The sequence below is a fragment of the Rattus rattus genome, chromosome 5 (assembly GCF_011064425.1).
Source record: "Rattus rattus isolate New Zealand chromosome 5, Rrattus_CSIRO_v1, whole genome shotgun sequence".
NCBI classification, from domain to species: domain Eukaryota; kingdom Metazoa; phylum Chordata; class Mammalia; order Rodentia; family Muridae; genus Rattus; species Rattus rattus.
Window position 1 is genome coordinate 121,303,659 of NC_046158.1, and position 17,003 is coordinate 121,320,661.

Genomic DNA, 17,003 nt, shown 5'->3' on the forward strand with positions numbered 1-17,003 from the left:
GCCACTGGACTTGCTGTTTTATGGTTGCATATTATATTTGCATGTTTATTTCCTTTCCTACACTGTGTTCTTTTATTGCACGGCATCTCATTAAAAGTATCTAGATAGTAACTCGTTTTTGATTCAATAATAATTCCTTTGAACACAGAGGAGGATATTAAATTAAGAAGGAAGTCTAGGATAGAGCCAGGTGCAGCAAGATTTGCTTGGGAGGATGAGATGAGACAGACTCATAAGACCTGAGCACAGGTCACCAACCTGTGGCAAAGTGTATGTTAAAATAATTGGGATATTTTAGTTATGGTATAGTGAGTAGAGCCTAGCTAGTATGGCTAGTATACTCTAGTGAGTATAGCCAAGGTGTTTGTAAACATATTTTGAGTCTCAGTCTTATTTCTGGGAGCATAGGGCTTGGAGGAAGAACCAGGATTTAAGTTCTACAAATGGTACCCAACTTAGTAATTAGAACTCAAGCTTACACCCTAAAATGGCCTGGGTAGAAAGAAGGCAAAAGTCAAAAAACTAGCTTTCTAATTAACAGCTTATTTTACAGCAATTTAAAATTTTTTTGTAACAAAGCATTCATTTAAAGAAAATGAATGCTAAATGTCACATAGTGATTTACAAGTTCTCAAAACACACTGGCATTTTTCATGTAACAGAGGCTCCCATTGGATTATAAATTAAAATAAATGGATCTTGGCCCTGTCATCTGCCCCCAGCTTCCTGATATAATCTCTAGCAGTATTTGCAGAAATCTTAGTCAGGAAAACAGTATTTGTTCTCCTGTGCTTGCAAAGGAGGGCACTGTGGTGGTTGTTCATCTTTCCCATTACTCTCTGAAGGCCATGGAAAGCTGGCCCATCAGTAGAAAGACAGTCCTGCATGTTTGCCACCAGAGAAACTCTTCACCCAGCAATGTCTCCCTTTCTTTGTAAGTCTAGGGAGTGCCATAAGAGACTCTGAATAGAAGGCATCTTACCAACCATCTAGTGGTTGGTGTTGAAAGCCGCTAGAATAGAATGCACAAAGAAGGCTAGATGTGAGGACTTAGAATGACAATGATTTTATAAGTCTAAGGAAGGGGGTTAAAGAAAAAGGAACCTAAGAAGAATTAGAGAATTAGTCAAACAGAAGAGGATAAGGAAGGTATATTGCAAAGTTCAGGAAGACACTGCTAATGGTAGTGAGATGCTGCCAAAACAGGAGCTTTGGGATGATTGTTGGCGGTACAGTATGTCTTCAGGGACCATTAAAATACTCTGTGGGACAGTGATGATCCTGCAACTTAATAAACACATTAACTACCACTAAATTGTGTACTCGTAGATAATTTTGAAAAGCTGAAAAATAGAGCAAAGTGAGATATACCGGAACATGGAAATGCAGAATGGCACATCAAATAGGAGAAAGACAGAAGATTCATAGAATGGCGATGATGCTTGGTGATGAAGAAACAACATAGAGCTTAAAATGTGTTTCAATAAAATAGTTACTCCTGTCTCTTCTTTCTGAATCAGAGAAATGCGAGTCTGTAAGATTACTCTTTCTACTTCTGTTAGCCTATTGTATAAAGATTCTGATGATCTAGGGATGTGTTCAGGTCACATTAGCTAAAAAGCCATACTGGATATGCTTTTGAGATTCCTAAATTGTGTTCATGGTGAGATGAAGCATAACTCTGCCACATTTGCTGCTGTGGTGAAATCAAAAACAACCACAGAAGGTCCGTTTAGTTCATGTGACTTTCATCCCACTCATCAGCTCTAGTGTCCCCAAGTAGAGCTGAAATCACCATCCTTTAATACTGATAATAGATTTCTTTTGTGTTGCTATTTGTCTTGTTATCTTCCTGGCCTTGTGGCAGTTCACTGACAAGAGTACTGACCAAACGATTCTACGCCAACTACATACTTTCTCTTAGCCACATTTATTGTGCTTTAAAGCTGAAGAAGTTTAAAACATAAAACAAACTCAATGCTAATTATGGAATAATTTTGGTTTTGATTTTGTTTTGGGGGAGGGGTTTCATAATATTTTGAATATTATTTTCTTTCTTTTCTTTTCTCCTATTCACCCTATAGGACTATAATTTATATATATTATGGGTTTTGTTTATATATTATGGTTTTCAATTTGGTATTTTTGTGGAATTTCTATGTTTACCAATGTGCATGCTCTGTGCTTTCTCTGTGGCTCTTTGTTTTGCTGTTCATTTGTTTGCTTTGTCCTGTTCAGGTTTGTTTGTTTAATGATTATCTTATTTTATTTTCATTTACAGATCCAAATTGTTTTGTAATAAGAGAGAGAGAAAGGATGACTTGAATGGGTAGAGTGGATCTGGGAGGAGTGTGTGTGTGTGTGTGTGGGGGGGGAACCTATAATCAGAAATCTTGTATGAGGAGAAAAGAAATCTAATTTTAGGAAAAAGAAAAAAAGCTGAGGCAGATAGTAAACTTTGACCTGAGAACTACTGAGATAAAGTGTATTACAAACTATTAAGTATATGTGAATGTTTTTAATTGATCCATTTATTAAATCTTTTATTGCTTTGGAACTAGTACAGAGCTGGTCTTACTAATACCATGTCAATGATTGAAAGGTTCACATGCATGTTAAAATGTATTACCACCAGCCTATTTCATTTGCTCATTGAATGGAATACTATGGAATGAGATCACTCTATTCTTAATCCTTGGGTGATTCTGCATTCTTTCATTGCTTTATTCATGTGGTTTCCTATTTTCTTTATGTAGGTTTTCCGAATGAGCCTGCAGCAATCATTGCCCTAGGAACAATTAAGGAATGGCTCGCCAAGAATCATCAGGAGGTAAGGGGACCAACATAATGAGCATTCCAGATAATGTGATTTGATCCAATGTTAAGACAGTGGCAGAGAAGCTGCACCCATACCAACCAGACCTGCTCCTTAGGATAGTGCCATCTGGCTTTCCTTCATTTTAGGTTGCATGGGATTAAATATTTTCCTGTAATCATTTGCCTAAAGTAGACGTAATGACCAGTTTGGTGAAGAAAATGAGCTAGGAGAACAGGCTTGTTGCCTCAAACTCTACTATTTTGGGGCATTATGCAGTAGGTTGAATGGATTTGTTGATAATTTCTCATTTTTTCCTGTGGTGATTTTCTTAGACAAACTAGTTTGTCTTTGTTGTTTGTGCAGTACAATGTTACATTTGGTTAGGGACTCCATCTTTGTTTATAGGTAGGCCCTTTCCTAATGATCCTTCTAAGTGTGGGACTGCAGTCGGATTGCAGAATTGTAAACAGGCCTGTATGACCTCTTCCTTCCTTCCTTCCTTCCTTCCTTCCTTCCTTCCTTCCTTCCTTCCTTTCTTTCTTTCTTTCTTTCTTTCTCTCTTTCTTTCTTTCTTTCTTTCTTTCTCTCTCTCTTTCTTTCTTTCTTTCTTTCTTTCTTGTGTAAAATGAAATGCTTTCATTCAAGTACATATCTGATCTCCATTTCTACTCTTTCAGTAAGGGCTATAGCATATGCTAGGATATACAGAGTGATAGGTAAGAGAATTACTCATTTAAATAAAGCAGTAGTACAGCTACAAGAGGAGACCATACATACCAAGAATTTGTCTGGTCACCTGTCAAAAGAGCATGAGAGTTACAGGCAGTGCACAGCCTTGTACATTATTCCTTTCTCTGATTGTTCTGATTTTCTTCTTTAGATAGCCATTTAATTATTACAGTGAATTTTGTTTACAGTTATAATGGTGAATTTAGCTTTCTCTTTGGGTAGGGGACAGAATATTTGGAAATGACTGAGTATGGAAAAGAGGCTGTGAATGTTTTCTATTGAGGACCAGCTTTGCTATTCTACATATTTAAAGAAATAGTAGTGCCATTTTCTAATTACTATAATTTAAACATTCCTTAACTAGATATAAATATTGTTAACCTCTAGTAGAAGTGAAGATCATATGGCCAATATGTACATGTTGCTGTTTTTTTCTTCCCACCCCACAAATTTGAAAATTGCCTCAAAGAAGAAAAAGAAAAACAAGGGACTAATATTTCTAGCTTGTAAACATGTCTTATCTTCACAGCAGTCTTCTGGGTCTAGAAAGTCACCCTTTTCTAACAACAAAAGATTAGATAAGATTTCCAAGAATAGAAAGTTCCAAGGATTTGTCTCATTTGATGTCTCTCAGTGTCTTAGTTAGGGTTTACTGCTGTGAACAGGCACCATGACCAAGGCAACTCTTTTTTTTTTTTTTTTTTTTTTTTTCCGGAGCTGGGGACCGAACCCAGGGCCTTGTGCTTCCTAGGCAAGCGCTCTACCACTGAGCTAAATCCCCAACCCCCAAGGCAACTCTTATAAGGACAACATTTAGTTAGGACTGGCTTACAGGTCCAGAGGTTTAATTCATTATCATCAAGGTGGGAACATAGTAGCATCCAGACAAGCATGGTGCAGGAGGAACTGTGGGTTCTACATCTTCATATCTTTATCTGAAGGCTTCAATGACACTACTGACTTTCATGCAGCTAGGATGAGGATCTTAAAACCCACACCCATAGCAACAAACCTACTCCAACAAGGTCACACCTACTCCAAAAGGGCCATAACTTCGAATAATTTCACTCTCCGAGCTAAGCATATACAAACCATCACAACTAGCCATTCCCTAATTTTATGTCACTTAATCCAGGGAAGAAGTTTGAGTATTTTTGAAGACACATACTGTCCACATATGTCTTTGTCATAGAAAATATTCCTTAGGATGCTATCCTTTTTTGTGTCTCCCTCCCAAAAGCATGACATGCCTTGTGATTTAAAAGCTAATAACACTGCAAGTATACTTGTGACTAATCTTCCTTTGTACTGAGTGATAACTCAAGAATATATAGACTGAAGAAATTTCATGCTCATCATCTTGGCCCATGATACAAGTGCCTATGAGTGAAGAAGAACTCATACTACCTATATGTACAGCTCATAGACAAATTATGGTGGCCCACTGATCCCAGAAAAGCTGTTTAGAGAACTTTCTGAAATGAGTTCTTAGTGTTTCCATTTGAATTCTCTAAACTTGTCTGTCTGAGCCTATTTCTCGATTTCATGTCATTTTCTCATGTATATCTTGGGCATTGTAGAAAATTTAGCTCTTTTTGCTTCAGTAACATCTAGTCATGGCAACATTAAATCTATCTTATGCTGGTGCCTTTTAAGAACTTCCTGTTTTAATACGTACTAAGTTTTGGCAAGTTAATTTGGACACATCTCATTTTGCTGAATAAATAAATTACAAGTGACTATATGTAAAAGTTATGCAAACTGATTATTCAAATGTAGTTTGATGTTGGGTTTGCTCTGCTTAACCAAACAAACTAGGCTAAAGATTTGTGAAAAAAATGTTGCTTCCAATTTACTTGTCTTTCTGTTGCAGTATTGTTTTGACATCTTGATTGTTTCAGTGACTTATTCATTTCTTCATTTATTTGATAAATATTTACTGAAATCTAGTAGGCACATTTCTACCTGGGACAAAGCACTAAAAGACAAAGAAATAGTCCTTGTCTTTTGATAGTCATAGTCTGTGAAGAGAGAAGTAAATTAAGCACATAAAGAAATAAGACAGTTCAAACAGTTCTTTACAAAATCAAACATTATAAATACATAATAGATTATGAGGAGAGGTGATTTTAGAACCCACCTAGACTATTCTTAGGCTATGACCTTGGAAGAAAAAAAGTAAAATGAGAGGGAGTAAGCTAAGCTCCACAGCATACTTGAGATAAAACATTCCAGGAAGAGGAAGCAATAAGACAAAAGCAGGGTAGAGGCTGGGGGAGTGAGGTGAGAGGAAATGACTGGGCAGAGAAGAGGAAAGGGAAACTCTTACCTGGAAGTAAAGTGAATAAACTGGTCAATTAAAAAATAAGACAAAAGCAACATGGGGATTTGGGCATGAGCTTACTGCTGACAAGAGGTAGAAAAGGAGAGTGATGAGTGTTGATGGTAGAATGGCAAGAGACAAATTTGGAGACTCTGACAGAAGTCAAATAATAGGCACTGTGCTCAATAGGGAGACATTGGATCATACTATTTGCTTAGTATATAGCATAGTATAGTATACTAGTATAGTGTTTGTAGTATAGTATAGGTTTAGGATAAGGGAGTAACATGATCTATTTAAATCTTTAAACATTAATACTGCTGCTCTTTGGAAAATATCCTTTAGATATGTCAGAGAAAGATGGAAGGAACTCAGCTGAGGGACTTGCCACAAATCCAGGTAAAACATGGAGACTTTTGGAAGACTGATGCTATTAAAGGAAGGGACAAGGATGAGGTTTAAGATGCATTGTAAAGTAGAGACTTTGAAGGTTATTTTCAGTGACTTGACTAGTTTATTCCACAGCTACGAGCCATCCACAAGTCTCAGTGTTAGAAAACAGCAGCAGCTCACTTGTTGTTTATATTATCTGTTTGTTTTGAGTCATCAGAGGACATTGGATTTATCAGGAACCCAGACTGACAGAAATATCCTCTCATCGTAGGAAATGTATAAACACAGGAATTCTGCATATAACCTTTTTAATATTATTTTTACCAAATGAAAGGCACCCTGCAACTAAGTTCCAAGAAATAAATGAAGTTCTTACATAATAGAGCAAGTTGAATATCAGCAAAAACAGTAATATCGATTATAAAGGTGAACCCAATAAGGTGTCTGATGTGGAATTGGACATATGTAGAGAGTCAAAAACGAGAACTGAATATTTGTCTGATATGCCCAGGAAAATATTTTATGTATTTCCTGCAATGAAGATAAATGTTACAAGGCATATTTATATGAAAATATATAGAAAATAAGAGTGACATTGTAGATAAACAAATATGATCTCATTTCCGATATCTAACCCATCCTTCAATATCAAAGTCTATTATTCATATCTGCAGCTCAATATAAAATCAAGAGAGGCAAGGTGAAACAATGGTCTTGTCTTAGTGTGAGGTTAGTTGAAAGAAGTGGTCACACAGCTTAGGTAGAGGAGAAAGGCCATCAAAATGAACCGTAGTGTGTAAAATGGAAGTCTTAGCAGTTCAGGGCCAGGCCTTGAGCAGCTTTGGTAGGTGACTTTAATTCCAGACTATGCACACCATGAGAAGCATGACAGTCTTTATTGCCATTCTCACTCTGATATTTCACCACTGTTACTTCATAATTACATTGCCATTATTAGTAGTAGTATTGTTCACCTAATTTTTCTGCCTACACATGGCCCATTGCAATCCATCTATCCAATCACAGGTCAGTCAATTCTACATGAGGCAAGGCCAATCTTGTGCTTGCTGGGAAGGGGTGCATGCACTGGCACTCTTGGTTGATCAAATCCCCTGAAAGTTTCTTGAGAGAACTAAAAGGGGGAAGAGGTAATAATATGTGGTTCTCCGATTAGTGGTCATGCTTCCCTTTCCCAGATGACCCTATAATTCAGTGGCACCTTCCCTTAAGGTTCAGGCATCACGCTGAAAATGACTTTTGTTACAGAACTGGCGAGCTTTCATTGTTTGCCATTTATGAACCCTCTTGTTTCTGAAGCTTTAGGGTGGACACTTTTCTTTTCAGAACACAGTGGTCAGTTGGATTCTATGTGATTTCACAAACCACTAACAGCTGCCATGAAACATTCTATACCCAAGGGGTCCCAACTGAAGCCCTTGGATCTATGTTCTGTCTCCATCAGAGTTACCTTAGTTTTCTCCACATGCGAATGGTGAAGGAATGGTTTTCACAACAGAGCCATGAGCTCAATAGATTCTGCAGAAGGGAATCTAGGTAAACAAAGTGTCTAGTCATAAGTGAGATGAAGCAGCCTAAATAAATAAATAAATAAATAAATAAATAAATAAATAAATAAATAAATAGGAGTCTTAGGAAAAGTAGGAGAAGGAGAGAATTGGATCCAAAGCTATAGTTCCAGAGTTGAAAACTAGAAAAGTTAAAAAGCAAAAGGAGTTTTTCACTGCTAAGGGATGATTTATTATTGTGAGGAGATCAGTGAGAAGAGTTCTCATGAGACTCAGAACACAATGAAAATATAAAGAAATGGAAACCTTGACTGAAGCATTAACATACAGAGTAAGAAGACTAGAGGTCACAGCAGAGATGCAGAGGGGCGCACGCTACGCACTGGCGCCTCCAGCTCTAGTCTTCAGCTTAAATTTTAAAATTTGCTAACCTCGGAAAACTGATGACAAAGAATATGAGTTGGCTTTTGAAAGTTGACAGCAGCGAGAATGATAATGTTTCTGTAGGTACTCCATTTTTTCTCAAGCAGTAATTTTATTACACAGATATGAAAGTCAAATAAACGGGTATTATGGAAATGAGCAGTGGGAATGTGGCCCACACTTCTAACTTGAGGTGTCTGCTGTGGGGTATCATATACAGCTTCACGCATTCCTCATTTTTCATGCAACTAAAAATATCATTTCTTGTGAAATCATGATTTTTCTACTCCAAGGCTCTGTGACACCCCCATTCATATCTGGAAGTTAGCCTAAGAAATGTTTTTACAGTGCTGCTCTATTGTTGGACACCGGGGACTCATATGGCATTTGGTTATTGATCTCTAGAGCAGCATACCTAGTTGTAATTTTTCTATAGAAAGCAGAACAGGATGTGTTTTCCTCTAAAAGCTGCAGAGGGCCTGATGTTATGAAATATTTCCAATTTATTAGGGTCACATTCAATATTTCAAATTCCCAATGGGAGCATTGTTTTATAGCATGCACTGGACTTGTTAAATCTTCAAGAAAGTCTTCCTAGGAGATAAGGCATGAACAAAATAGACTAAGATAGACCACTAGCTTTTGGGAGAACTCATACATGGACATCTTGGAGTTCTAATCATGTCTCAGATGCACAGTGGAGGGAAACTGAACCTCCACCAATTATAAAGCATCAGACATGCAAATGCTTAGCAGTATAGGAAGCTCTAGTTAAAGCCATGGTCATGGGCAATCTTCTGGCTAGTAGGCCATGCTTCACCTGAGGTCAACCATACGTTCATCTATGCAGACTATGGGATATAGAGCCTTTCTTTAACTACTCCATAAAGATACCCTTTGTTCTTCTTCCTCATAATACTGCCTCTCCCCCAGCAAACCAATACACTGTTCTAGAACGAAGGAGTTACTACCGGAATCCTTTGCTTTATTTAGTGGGTACCTGGCCAAAGCTGAACCTGAATGACACAGGAGACACTCCATCTCTGTCTTTTCAAACTCAAAATTGATTTTCTTCCATGCAAGAGGAAGGTAGACGCTTTGTTGCATCATGTACACATTTTGGAGGCTCTTCCAGATATGTATTTTTTAACTATGTATCTTACATAAACACTGTTATTGAAAATGTTAAGTACCATCTCTATGTCATTTCAATTGCTTATTCTGAGTCTTCTGAGGGCAGTGCAACACCTGTGATGTTACTCTTTGTCACTTTAAGTAGCATACCTGCAGCTGTGGCTTGATGAGCTGTGATGCTATGTAGTGGCACGGTATCAGCCTGGGGCATATCTAGTGCTCATTTCTATCTGAAGCTTTAGACCTTATCCAATGTTACTATGCTGTGGGGTCTCCCAGTGGCAGCTAGAGACCAAAACTGAATTTCTAAACATCAATGAAATAAAGATCTCTCTCTCTCTCTCTCTCTCTCTCTCTCTCTCTCTCCCCACACACACACACGTGTGTGTGTGTGTGTGTGTGTGTGTGTGTGTGTGTGTGTGTGTGTGTGTGTGTGTGTGTTAAGCATGTGTGTGCTCCATGTAAGGCATATGGAAGCCATCAGGTGTCCTCTTCAATCATGCTCTATCTGGAATTTGTTGGGTATGCTGGCTGGTCAGCAAACACTAGTAACTCTATTTCTGTCTTGCTCATGGCTGGCACTGGAGTTATGGGAATGTGCAGAAATACCTGCTTTTATACCAGACTACTGAGAATCTAGGTCCTCATGATTACACAGTAAAGGCACATTCACTAAGTCATCTAACAGCCCCAAAATGTCAGTTCTTATTACATGGAAGTAGTGGACTCTGCCACTCCCTTGTGCCACCAAACATTCAAATACTAAGCCAGGGTTTATTGAAGAGTTGAATAGGTTTCCCCACCTTGGGAAACAGGATTAGAAGTCAACTGAAGAAATTCCCCATCATTCTTCTGAACACTGCCACTACACATGCAATTCTTATGCTAATGTGACAAGGCAAAGGACACAGTTTCCTCACTACAGATCACAAAGGAGTGGTGATACTTTTGCTTCTGTTGCCAAGGTTATTTTTTCCCCTTCTTGGCAGAGGTCTATGAGCATATGCAGTGTTAAAAATTATTTGTCACTTTTGTTTTGGAATCACATGGTGGGGTGGAGGAGCAGGAGGGAAGGAGAAAAAGAGTGTAGGACCTGCCTTATGTTGCTGACTTGAAATTCCTTAGGATCATTGTGGTTCTTAAAGGGGGCTTTAAATGAACCATGAAATGGTGATTGAAAATTATATCTCTCATACTATGCCCCAGCCTCTGGAGATGGTTGTTTACGAGGAACACAGTGTGCTTCCCTTCACCTCTCTACAACATGGCATGTGGCCAGTAGAAGGAAGCCTAGGAGGAGCACATGACATCCTCAGAATTCACTTCTGGCAATGACTTCATTTCAGTATCAGTGCCAGCATTAGTTTTGAGGGGAATCTAAGGTTAGAATCTGTGTATTTGGAACATTAAGTCTCATCTTTGAATTCTTCATATCCTGTGCAAGAATGGAGTTATGCTAATAAGAATCAGCAACCAACCCCATATGCTCCTCTAAAATGGTAACCTTGGACTTATTCAAGAGGGTCTGGAGGTGGAAGCCATAATGCTCATCAGCTGTGATTTAACTGAAGAGATTGATTCACAGGCTTTCAGACATGCCGCACTACATTCACTCTAGAATAACTCTGATGACTTCTATGATCTAGGCTTCCCCATTCCTCCCTCCCTTCTCCTTCCCTCTTTCCCTTCTTCTTTTTTCTTTTACACACAATGCTTCCTACTCTCAGAATATCTTTCTTGAGATTTGTGAAAAGCACTAGATTGCTTATCAGATTTGACCAATTTTGTCCTTTTGTCTTATTACTCTTATTCCTACTTTTAGAGGTAAAGGCAAGCCTCAAGGAATCTCTTGGCAAGATGTTCCAATATTTGGTGCTAACATATCCTGCCCAGTGCTAGAGGTAACTGAATCGATGATATGCCCCACCCCTCACACTACCTTACCAACTATATAACAGGTATGGTTACGGTCTTTAGGTGAATTTCATGCTCCATACTCATCTGCTCATTAAGACCCATACATCCTAGAATAAGGTAATTTATCAAGCCTACTGCCAGTTACCCAGCATGCCTCCAGGGACATCAATCAAAAACTTCTGAGACATGAAGGTAAGACTATCCATATGCTCTCTCCACCCTGTTCTTACTCAGTATGGAATAGCTTCTTCAGCCTCATTGTCAGTTTTCTTTTAAGAGACAGCTGTTTGGATGGCAAGTCCAAGGAGTATTGTAGTCATACAACCCATTATCATCCTTGTATATTAGATCATCCTGTTAAGGCCCGCCCTTATGTATGATGTGTGTATGCCCCACCCCCATTGGCCCACTCTAACATAGAGTGATCAGCCCATCATATCTGCACAAGAATGAGTTTAGGGCATTGCAGAGAAGATATAAAAATGTTATGTTCAAGAGGTGGGGATGTGTTTCAATAGGCAAGTGATGTTTCTGTAAAGAAGGGCTCTAGAAAGGGTTCTAAAACATGTAGAATAGGAATATAAAAAGGTATTTTAACAGGAGGGAGACCAATGTATCTGATAGCCAGTGCTACCTTGCCAGTTGGTTGTTTCTTGTTCTTTTTCTTCCTCATGTCCTTGTTCTTCTTGTTCTTGTTCTTCACGATCTTGTTGTTTTTCTTCTTCTTCCTCTTCTTCCTCTTCTTCCTCTTCTTCCTCTTCCTCTTCCTCTTCCTCTTCCTCTTCTTCTTCTTCTTCTTCTTCTTCTGCTTCTGCTTCTTCTCCTTCTCCTTCTCCTTCTTTTTCTTCTTCTCTTCTTCCTCATCTTCCTCCTCCTCCTCTTCCTCCTCATCTTCCTTCTTTTGTTAATTTGATATGAGCTACAATCATCTGGGTTGAAGGAATCACAGTTGAAAAACATCCTCTGTAACACTGTCCCGTAATACATTCTATGAGGCCTTTTTGGAGATACTGAGGACTCTTCCACTGTCCCTGGAGGATGGTGCCATTCCTGAATAGGTGGTTCTTAGTTGTATAAAAAATCAAGCTGAATCATCTACAGGGAGCAAGGCAGCGAGTAGTGTTCCTCCATAGTTTCTGGTTTGATCACTATCTTTAGCTCTCGCCCGAGTGATGGATGGCTAGGCTTTTTAATTTAAACTAATATACACTTATAAAAACTTCTTCAAGGGAGCCATTTCCATTACTGATTTTGTAAATGTAGTAGCTCAAATTCAAGGTAAAAGAAATTCCTATTTCATACCATGATATGAACCTGCTTCCATAAGCAGTGGTATTTTTTCTAGGGTTGCCCAGACAGCTGGACTTGGGCATAGAACTCCAAAGAGGTTACTTTGAATCTCTCTCAAATTTTTCTGCTGCTTGGAGTTGGAATGGAGGATGGTAGGGAAGCTTAGAGGTGCAGGGCATAAGAGGCACCAGCTGCCATGCTCCCTGCCACTTGGCAGGTGGCCTGCTTTGGGAAGATCATTGGCTGAGAATGTCACAGATTGTTGGACAGCTGGCAGAATCTTGGAGTCCATTCTGTTGGCTTGTACAAAATAATCAAAATTCGGGTAAAATAAAGTATATCATAGCAAAATTGAAGGGTCAACCATATTTTAGTTTTAACAACTCAAGATAAAATTCTTAGGGCACGAAACTCAAAATAGATTGATTAAAGAAGGATAAGAATCATTTGAAGAATCTTTTAAAGCACATATTTTAAATTGCTTATTTAACCTCCATTAAACACTCCTGCTTCAACACCATGTGTTTTCTATAATAACTGATGAATATTAATCAGAGAACCCCACGGGACTCATTGTATTATTATCCTATACAGTAATACATTCATAAATTCTGTATCCTTTTGCCCGATCCTTTCTTCCCCATATAACCTTTCTTCTCACTTCCCTCACTGTCTTTAAAAAGTTTTTATTAGTTCTTTGAGAGTTTCATACAATGTATTTTGATTGCTGTCTTTGATAGACCTCTTCCAGTTTCATGTAATCATTGATATTGGTGGGATAATCTATATCCTTCAAGTGTTTATATCAGAAAAAAACAAATAATTGAGTATTATTGTCCTAGACAGTAAAATGAATAAGAATGCTTTTTAAAAAAATCAATCTTTTAATATGTATATTCCTTTAGGAGGAAAAGCTAAAAATAACAGTTTCTGATAACTATGTCTTCCTCCTTCATTACTATAACCTCAAGAGAGGAAACATGATTTATTGTAAGCCAATGCTAAACAGAGACCTAGAAGGAACAAGAAATATGTAACAGAGGTCTTTCTCCAATTAGATTTTAGAGTACAGGTATTAAAATCAAAGGAAGACGTTCAAATGACATGGCTAGGATGTTCCCAGGGCTGGGATTATAGTGTAAGAACTTGTTTTGCAAAATTTCCCTTCAAAGTCTACATAATTGTAAATACAGGACCACATGCATGAGATTATCAATATCAAAGATATGCAACTGTTCTTTCTTTTTTATAAAAAAGGTATTTATTAGTTCTTCAGGAGGTTAAGACAATGTATTTTGATCAAATTCAACCCTCAATTATTTTCAGATCTTTCTTCTTTCTCTACACACCCAACTTCATTTTCTTTAAATAAACAAACAAGAACATCAAGATCAATCATGTCCAAGTATTCTTGGATGTGTGGCCTTCCACTGTAATATCATGAACTTCCCAGAGGATGTACTCAGAGAAAACTGTTTCTACTTAGGGGAGGGAGTATATACCCAGTTCCTCTCTCCATACTGGGGTTTGGTTTTGTTTGGTTTGGAATTGTACTTGCTTTGTACATCTACTATGAGTTTCTATGTACAGCTGTCTTGCTGTGTCTAGAAGATACATACCTTGTAGTCATCCACTGTCTCTGTCTCTTATGCAATGAACCCAAACCTTGGGGGAAAAAAAAGAGGCTACTGCCTATTTAAGCTCCAAGGTAGGAAATTGTGGCTCTCTGGGGTGGTATAGGTAAATTGTAATTTAGTCATGCCCATCTCTGGTTATTCATATTCCAAGCAAGATTTACATATGTAGATTAGAATACACTGGAAATTGAAAGAGAAGATTCTAATTGCATTATCTGATTCTCTTTAACAATGTTAGGCAATCATTTACATATTTCTGAACTAATAGTCTATAAAACAAAGAGGGTAGAACATGCCTTTTTCAGTTCAGGATCAGTGCCACTAATATGTGTCTTCTGAAGCAGGCCCACTGAAACATTCATAGGTGTGTTGCCTGTGTAATTAATCATAGCAAAATCTGACCAATGAATCTTTGATCTCTTTGACTTTCCAAGCATCTCAGGTGACAAGAAACATCAAGCAACACTTGCAGTGCTCTGTTTCTCAAAGACGGCCACTGACTCAAATATGGCTGTCTTTAGAGTGAACACCAACAACCTTGACCTATTTAGTGCAGGGGGAGAGAATACTATGTTGATTTTCTGTAATTGATCTGGATTACATGGCAGTTTGAAAATAGCTAACTTTTAAAGCTCCTCATGAAATTAAATGTGCTGATTTTCCAAAGGATGCGATATTTTTATAAATAGATCATAAAGCTCTGAGCATGCAGTTGGTTCTACATTAGACACTGAGATAAAAGCTATGCTAAGAGGTCCTAGTGAAGGACACACTATACACCCTTTCTAAAAGCCAGAAACATGCACCTTTCTCACTTTTAATGGAGTGGGGAAAGGCCTCTTTCCCTTGCCATGGGGACTTTCTTGTTTGAAGGGGAAAAACTTCAAACTCATCAATGTTATCTAGTTCATGCCAGAGAAGAACAATAAAGAACTTTCCCATCAGTGTAGGATTAAGTGATTTACTCTAGTATCAAGGGTCTACCTCAGGACTTTGCTTCAAAGAGAATCTGCTCTAAAGCTCAAACTGTCTCAGGTTTCTTCTTTCAGGTTAGAGCAAAGATGTGGTTCCATGACAACTGCCTTCTTTTGCTTCCTATGCTATGAAATTCAAATATTCCTGGCAAGGCTCTTGTGCCTTCAATTCCTTGGCTCAACACGCTAGAACAAATTTCACAATGGTATGGATCTGTAAATGTGTAATATTGGAGGTTGTCATGGTGAGTTCAGAGACAGAAGAGCTTGTTCAGTATTATATTCCCTTTCAGTCAGATTCCATTGTCTTTGTTTCGGTCTACGGACTCTAGAAGTTCACACCAAAGTCTTCTGTCTGTTAGTGAGGCGATCATTCCCTGTCACTAAGAGGATAATAGAGGACATGGGGTCTACAGTTTTGAATCCAAGATTTTAAAATCTGGTCAAAAGGAAGGGTTCACATCTGTGATTCCAGATTCGAGGACTCAGGAGGAAGAGAAAGAGGGAGAAACTGAACAGTTAGTATCTGATAATGGTGTTAAATGTGTTTTGTAGAAGGGGCATCAGCTGTATGGCTTGCCATCTACTGGGCACCGCAGCAGATGTCTACTGCTGGAGAGGTGCTGTGTGCACATGCAGTCCCCATTGGACACTCTTTTTAAAGAGACAGACATAACTGGCTAACTTGAATGACATAGTTTGTAGTTTAATTTCAGTTCCACAGTGACCTTGCCTATAAAAAAACAATGCAAGTCGCCTTTCTGCTAGGCAATCCAAATTATCATGTGGTGTTGCTTAAAGAAGCATCCGTGTGGTGCTAGAACATAAAGATATTATTTCTTTTACATTCTACAGATTGTTGGACAAAAACTTGATCTTTGTGTTTTTGTAAGAGGCTTATAGAAGCCTGAAGCAGTGTCCCCTAAAGCTGAAGGGATCTGCAGTTACTACACTTATAGAGAGATAGTGTGTCACTTTCCCAGATAGTTCTCTCTGAAACAATTTTAGAGAAAACGTTAAACGGTCACATTATGTGCTCACTGAGAATCTGATTATGGCATAATTATAACTCAGATACCTTTATTTAGTAATAAATATTGACTGTTTCTGGCTAGAAGATTATTCCTAGTGGCACTGCTTTTCCTACCCAGTAACATGTTAATTACTAAAGCACTCTCCACTAATGTCCAGGGAACTCAGCTCCTCTGTGGGTCACTGGCCTGGGAATGAGTAGATTCTGAGAGAGATGCTACATAAAACCCTTTGGACCTGTTTGTTTCTGGCAAAATAAGATGAAAGACACGTATAGAAAGTGATTATAAATCAAATAGGTGTCCATACCCAATGTCTACTGCATCAACGTGTGTAAGAGAATAGCTTCCTGTATTAAAAAAAAAAAGTCTAGTTCCTAGTTGAGAAGGATTAAATCAGTTAATTTCAAGAATTTTTTCCAGGTGGAATGTATGAGGGTAAAAGATTCCTATTCATTCTCCTCAGTGTGGGAACTGTGAAAGAACTCTGAAAAGGCCTTAGAACCCGAAAGCAGATGTCTGGGACTAAGGTACAGCCTGAGCAGCAGAGGGTATGACACGTTTTCTCTACTGATGGGTGCTTACTGCTTCAATCCCATAGTGCCCTTCGGTGTACATTGGCACGAGAGTACATCCAATATCTAAGAGAAAGGCATACTCTCAGCTCACATTAAATATCCATGAGAGTTGCTAGAATGCTTTCTGTCACACTCTACATATGTATTAGAGGCCCCCTTCCCTCTTCCATAAAGCACTCAGGATATTTTTAATATCCTGCTAATAAGCACCATCACTGCATATGTTTTTA

General features: G+C 38.3%; 1 protein-coding gene across 1 annotated transcript in view; it reads left to right on the top strand.

Moving 5' to 3' along the window:
- The window catches only part of Macrod2 (mono-ADP ribosylhydrolase 2), a 2,209,545-nt gene that overhangs the window by 1,639,494 nt on the left and 553,048 nt on the right, over positions 1-17,003 (top strand). Inside the window, exon 10 of the mRNA XM_032902613.1 lies at positions 2,757-2,830. Coding sequence (XP_032758504.1) covers positions 2,757-2,830 — 74 coding nt within the window. The remainder of the gene's footprint in view (positions 1-2,756; positions 2,831-17,003) is intronic.